Consider the following 6597-nt stretch of genomic DNA (forward strand, 5'->3'; position numbering starts at 1 on the left):
GTCAGTGAGTACTTTGTATTTTCAAATGGCTATCATTTGCAGCTAAATAACTGGAGTTTGCCTACATTAATTTTCCAGATGGCCAAAATGATGAAGGCCTGTGATTTTTGCATATATACACTGTTAGAAAAACAGCCCTTGGAATAGTGAGCTAATCTTTCTAATGAGATAGTTACCTCTTTGAGGACAGCTCTCATCCAGTCATTTCCTTGGGTGCCTGACTGTGCCTAGCACACAGCAGATGCTCAATATTTGCTCATTTGAAGTGGTTCTCACCCATAAATGTAAATGCTCAGTGCTATTAAAATCCTTCTTACCCCTTCAGATTTCCAAACAAGAACCTGAAGATGAATTACTGCCGCAACCCTGATGGGGAGCCCCGCCCGTGGTGTTTCACCACAGATCCCAACAAACGCTGGGAGTTCTGTGACATCCCGCGCTGTAGTAAGTATGGCTCCTGCCCAGTCCTCAGGGATCCTCACCTGTTATGCCCTTGAAATAGAAACAAACAAACAAAACAAAACAAGCAAACAACAACAAACAAACAAACAAACAAAAACAAACGGAAACCTTGCATCAGGCTCGAGCGTTGTGCCTAGAACGTGCCCTATAGGTCCCGTGGGATATAATTGCTCTTTTAAAACAATTTATTGATGACTGTAGGTAATTGGTCAGAGCCTCTACTGATTATGTTTTCGTTGTTGTTTTTCTTGTCTCTTCCAAGTACAGTTCAATGTAGGTTTGGGGGAAGAATCTCTGCTATCCTACTTTTCTCTAGTGCACAAGGGCAACAGACCCATGCTTTCTGATACATGGATTTCAAATCAATCCGAGTTCCTCGTGACTGTTGCTTTGTAAACAAAGCGATCTCTCTGGATGCGCAGTTTTTCAGTAAGCCAAACTTGTGAGAGAGCAGCAGAAAGATAGTGTTCAGGGGAAGACTTGGCAGGAATGACTTGGAAGAAACAATTTTATGTTTTCCTTCTGGGAGAACCTGTAACAGAGGACTAAACATTTAGACAAGGACAGTCATCGAAGATTAAAAAAGATGCAGGAGACCTTGATGGTGGCTTCCTGTTCTTTGATCTGACAATCGTGCTTTGGGACTCTGAAGGTTATCAGGTGCTCTCCTTTATGAATATCAATTATTTTGTCGTCTTTTTTTTTTTCCTCTCAAGAATTTCTTGATTTCTGTATGCATCCGCTTTTCCTTGGAGGTAATTTTTGCCTTCTTTCAATGGGCTCCTTGTTCTTTGGCTTTATAGAATGCTGCGTGTTCTCCAGTTATGTTTACTCAGTGAATAATTTATTCATTGCAAAGGAAGTTGTATCATTGGTATATGTGACTCTTACCATGAATGATGAACTGAGCAGAGAAAATATAAAAAGCAGCATCCACTCCAAGGGTCTTGTCTTGGGAAGAGTTCCTCATTAGGTGATCTAATAAACCCTACCAAGTCAACTTCTTTTGAAAATGATGGACAACTTTCAAATGCCAGATGCCGAGAGAGGATGAGCCGAAGACAGGCTGATTCTCCCTGTCTCCATCCCTCCTGCACTATCCATCTGTGCATTCTTTCTTTTTAAAATACTCATAGTAATTTATTACCTCCATTCAAGCAACACCACCCCCAACTTCTGGTCCAACGTATGAGTGTCTGAAAGGCAAAGGTGAAAACTATCGAGGGAAGGTGTCCCTCACCGTATCTGGACATACTTGTCAGCGCTGGAGCGAACAGACCCCTCACAAGCACAACAGGACCCCTGAAAACTTCCCTTGCAAGTAAGTCGGCCTCTGGTCTCAATCCCTGTCTGCTGAATGGAATGTGAGATCCCACTGACTTGGCCTTGGCTTTGTTACTAGAGGAACCACCATTTAAGTATTCTCGAATGAGAACTGGCCAAGTCATACACAAGGAAGTGAAATTTCACACTGCCTTTCCTCTAACGCTCGTTCTTTAAGTGTGGTTCCCCAGACCAGCAGCACTGGCATCATCAGAATTTGTTCCAAATGCAGACTCTTGAGCCCTGTCCAGATCCACTAAATCAGAAACTCGGAAGTGGGTCCCGACAATGTCTTTTGGAAAGCTCTCCACTAAATGCACAGTAAGGTTTGAGAACACTTAAATTCTACAGCTATGATGTATCCTTCTTGAGGCAGAAACGGTCTGGAAAATACCCACTGTGTTTTCCACATTGAGCATAGCACCCAGCCCACAGCAAAAGACCTATTTTGCTTCACTATCCACAGTGGAGGCGCATAGTCCCATCATTTGCCAGTGAGAAGCATTGGTGCCATAATTCTGCGGATCCTGCGGAATCCCTCTGTGCTTAAGTTTCCGCCTGTTACTTGATTTGTGTCATTCTGGAGAATTAGCTGGGTGCATCCCCAATATCGCCATCAACAAGCATGCATGCACCATTATGTATTGAGCCTTTTTGAAAAGCTGGATTCCCAATCACTTCTTTTTCAGAAATTTGGATGAAAACTACTGTCGCAACCCTGATGGAGAAACAACTCCGTGGTGCTATACGACCAACAGCGAAGTGAGGTGGGAATACTGTCAGATCCCGTCCTGTGAGTCCTCGCCACTGTCCTCAGAACATTTGGACGCCCCAGGTAAGGAAGGGGAATGAGAGCTCACCGAGGGCCCCGAGGCATTCTGGGTTTTTCCACTTCAGTGGTGCCACAGGACACAGTAGCTTTGTTTATAGTTTCCTTCTGCTCTGTGCAGAGAGCATGCTGTATGATTTCAATTATTTTGAATTTGTTGAGGCTTGTTTTAAGGTCGAGAATATGGTTGTCTTGGTGAACGTGCCCCGTGCTGTTGAAAAGCAGGTAGCTCTGCTGTTGTCGGGTAGTGTTCTACGAAGGCCAGTTAGGACGGGTGGGTTAGTGTTGTTTCGCTCTTCTGAATCCTTCCTAATTTTTGTTTTTATCTCTGTTCTATAGATTTCTGAGAGATGAATGGCGATGTCTCCAACTTGAGCTATGGATTCGTCCATATCTTCTTGGTCTTGTGTTTGCTTTATCTATTCTGGAACTCTTTGTTAGGCAGATATACATTTAGGATTGTTATGTCTTCTTGAAGAAATGACCCATTCATCATTATGTAATGTCTCCCCTTATCTTTGGAAAGACTGCTCGCTTCAGTCTGCTTTTACTTGTAGGAATACAGCCCTTACAGCCCCATTTTCACTATTGGTATACCTCTTTTCTCTCGGCCTTTTAACTGAGATGTTTAGCATTTGCATTTAATGTAATTGCTTTATTTTTATTCTTATTTATTTTTAATTTTTTAAATGTTTTTATTTGCTTTTGAGAGAGAGAGAGAGAGAGAGAGAGAGAGAGAGAGAGATCAGGGGAGGGGCAGAGAGAGAGGGAGACATAGAATCTGAGGCAGACTCCAGGCTCTGAGCTGTCAGCCCAGAGCCTGACACAGGGCTTGGACTCATGAACCGTGAGATCATGACCTGAGCCGAAGTCAGACGCTTGACCAACCGAGCCACCCAGGTGCCCCTAATATAATTGTTAATATGGTTGGATTTAAAAGTTGTTTCTACTTGTCCTGTTTGATTTTTGTTATTTTTTTCAATCTTCCTCTGCCTCTGTGTTCACTCAATATTTTTGATTCTCTTTTATCACCTCTATGTGCTTATTAGTTAAACCAATTTTAATGTTTTTACTATTTTTTTCCAATATCTACAATGTCCATCTCTAATATCACATTTCACCCTCAAATGATATTAGTCTCCTATATTTGAAATGCAAGAATCTTAGAACACTGTATTTCCACTTCCTCCCTGCAGTGTTGTGCTACTGTTCCCAAAGGGCTTCCTTCTACTATGTTATAAATCTCACAATATATTGATACTATTTTTGCCCGAATAGTCACCTTTTAAAGTGATTATAAATTAAAGTGCTTATGTTCTTCATTTCTTTTTGAAGATTCAAATTTCTATCTGGTATCCTATTTCTTCTGTAAAAAAAAACTTAACCGTTAACATTTTTTGTAGTACAGATCTGCTGCTAATGAAGTCTTTCAGCTTTTGTATGTCTTAAAAAGTCTCCATTTTGCCTTCAGTCGAACAAATAATTTTGTTGGGTGTAGAATTCTAGGCTAATTTTTTTTTCTCTCACTACTTTCATGATATTCTGTTTAGAATAGCTTCTGACCAGAAATCTTATCTTTGTTCCTAAGTATTTCATACTTCTTTTTTAGACTCTAATTACCCTTTCATATTACCTCATACCTCTTATATATTCTTCTTTTCCCTTCCACTTTTTTCTCTCTTTGTGTGTCAGTTTAGACAATTTCTTTTTTTTAAGTTTTAATTTATGTATTTGAGGGAGAATGACTGGGGGAGGGGAAGAGAGAGAGAAGGAGGACAGAGGATCTGAAGTGGGCTCTGTGCTCACAGCAGTGAGCCTGATGTGAGGCTCAAACTCATGAACTGTGAGATGATGATCTGAGCCCAAGTGAGGCACTTAACCATCTGAACCACCAGGAGCCCCAGTGTAGATCATTTCTATTAACCTATTTTCAAGTTCTCTGATTCTCTTTTCAGTTGTGTCTAGTCTGCAGATCAGCCCATCAAAGGAATTCTTCATCTCTAATATCATGTTTTTTAAATTTCTATCATTTGCATTTTATCCTTTCTATCTCTGCTGAAATTCTTCACCTATTCATATATCTCGTTCACCTTTCCTATGAGATACTTTAGCATATTAATCATAGCTACCTCACAATCTCTGATAGTCTGCTCTGGTCATCTCTGAGTCTGGCTCTATTAATTTCTTTGTTACTGGCTTTTTTAGTGTGCCTTGTTATTTTTTATCCAATGTGGGACATTATGTGTAGAAGAATAGTAGCGATGGCAGTAAATAGTACTTACACTTTGAAATGGACACCCTCTTTCTGTAAGCATCTTGTGTGGGTAACTGAGTCAATCTAATCAGAAGATGAACAGAATTTGAGTTGTCGTTGCTGCTTTTACTTTAAGCAGGTTTCACATTCCTCATATCCCCTTCACATTCCTTACAGTAATGTTTGGGGGTGCTCAAGAGTTTTCTTAGGATTCCTAATCCGGTCTTAGTTTTTAGCAGTCACTACATGCTTGCATCACAGAGAGCTCTTGCTCTAAACTTGATTTTAGTGATAGACTGCTATTTCTTGTTACTCAATGCTAAGCTTTTGGTGGAGGTAGGCATTCTCTACCTTCCTGATCTGCCCTCAGTCTTAGATGGACTCTGTACACTTGGGCTTTAAAGGTAGTGTTTTCTTAATGTTCTTGCTCCTTCTTTCCATGGAACTAAATTCCAACTTGTATCTGTGGTGGATCTTAAGTGGAAGAGTACCAGACTTCTGCTCTGGGTCAGTGAAGGATTCTGAGCACCGGAGAATTCCCTGTCCCTTTTCCAGGGGAATAGATCTTTACCTGTATCCCTCCTTGGGAAGCAATGGACATTTTGCCTGCACTCTTGGGTGCAGAACTATTTCCTGCCCCATCTCCCATCAGATTAAGGCTTTGGCTTTGTATAAGCAAAAGGCCTGGGGAAACACACACACACACACACACACACACACACACACACACACAAGGATTTCATTTCTGCCCCCACTGGAAGCCAATCATCATGTGCAGCTTACACTATTGAATGTGCCTCTGGGATCCTACCCATCTATTCTCATGAGCAGCCAGTGGACATCCAAGAAAAAGAACTTGCACATGAGTGCAATTTCCAATTAAAGTACTCTGACCCATTTGTTTTTTCCTGAATTTTAAATTAAATATTTACAAAAGAAAGTACGTGATTAAAATTCTACAGTGTGATGGATCTATTGTTTTCTTTACAAGTCCATCTGACTGCCAATATGGAAAAGAAAGCAAAGTTAATTTCAAGAGACTACTGTTCTGTTTGTGTCATGAATTGCTTCACGTATCTCTGTTCTAGTCATTACTTAGTTGATTTCTTCTATTTCAGTTTCAGTACCACCTGAACAAACTCCTGTGGTCCAGGAGTGCTACCAAGGCAATGGACAGAGTTATCGAGGCACATCATCTACTACTATCACAGGAAAGAAGTGTCAACCTTGGTCATCTATGGTACCACACCGACATGTGAAGACCCCAGAACGCTACCCAGACGCGTATGTCTTTAATTTTAACCACGAGAGGAACAATAGCCAAACTAAATTTCTGTTAGAAGGTCCATGCTTTAAGCTAACTTCTTAGAACCAAATTTCTCTTTCACACCCTGGCTCCAGAATGTGAGGCAAAATGTCTTAGGCACCTTGCCTTTGAGCAAAAGCTCTGGAAGTAGAGACGTTAGAAACTGGCTATCTTTCCTGAGTAGTTTTGTGAAAGAAAAGGAAGATGTGTAGAGGTGTTACAGTCACACCATCAGAAAGCTCAGGAGAGCACATGACCAAAAACTTAGAAACAGAACCATTCTATAACCCCTGCTAAAGATCAATGAAATCTTTCAACTATGGAGTTTTATCATTCCAAACTGCAACCTCTGAAGTGGACTTTATCATTGGATCACAAATATTTATATATATATATATATATATATATATATATATATATATA

General features: G+C 40.6%; 1 protein-coding gene across 1 annotated transcript in view; it reads left to right on the forward strand.

Moving 5' to 3' along the window:
• Positions 1 to 6597, forward strand: part of PLG (plasminogen) — a 43537-nt gene that overhangs the window by 15985 nt on the left and 20955 nt on the right. Inside the window, exons 7-10 of the mRNA XM_040448716.1 lie at positions 326 to 444; positions 1621 to 1783; positions 2475 to 2620; positions 5987 to 6152. Of these exons, the coding sequence (XP_040304650.1) occupies positions 326 to 444; positions 1621 to 1783; positions 2475 to 2620; positions 5987 to 6152 (594 nt within the window). The remainder of the gene's footprint in view (positions 1 to 325; positions 445 to 1620; positions 1784 to 2474; positions 2621 to 5986; positions 6153 to 6597) is intronic.

Source organism: Herpailurus yagouaroundi, unplaced genomic scaffold, assembly GCF_014898765.1.
Source record: "Herpailurus yagouaroundi ecotype Mexico unplaced genomic scaffold, PumYag 198, whole genome shotgun sequence".
In the NCBI taxonomy this organism is placed as follows: Eukaryota; Metazoa; Chordata; class Mammalia; order Carnivora; family Felidae; genus Herpailurus; species Herpailurus yagouaroundi.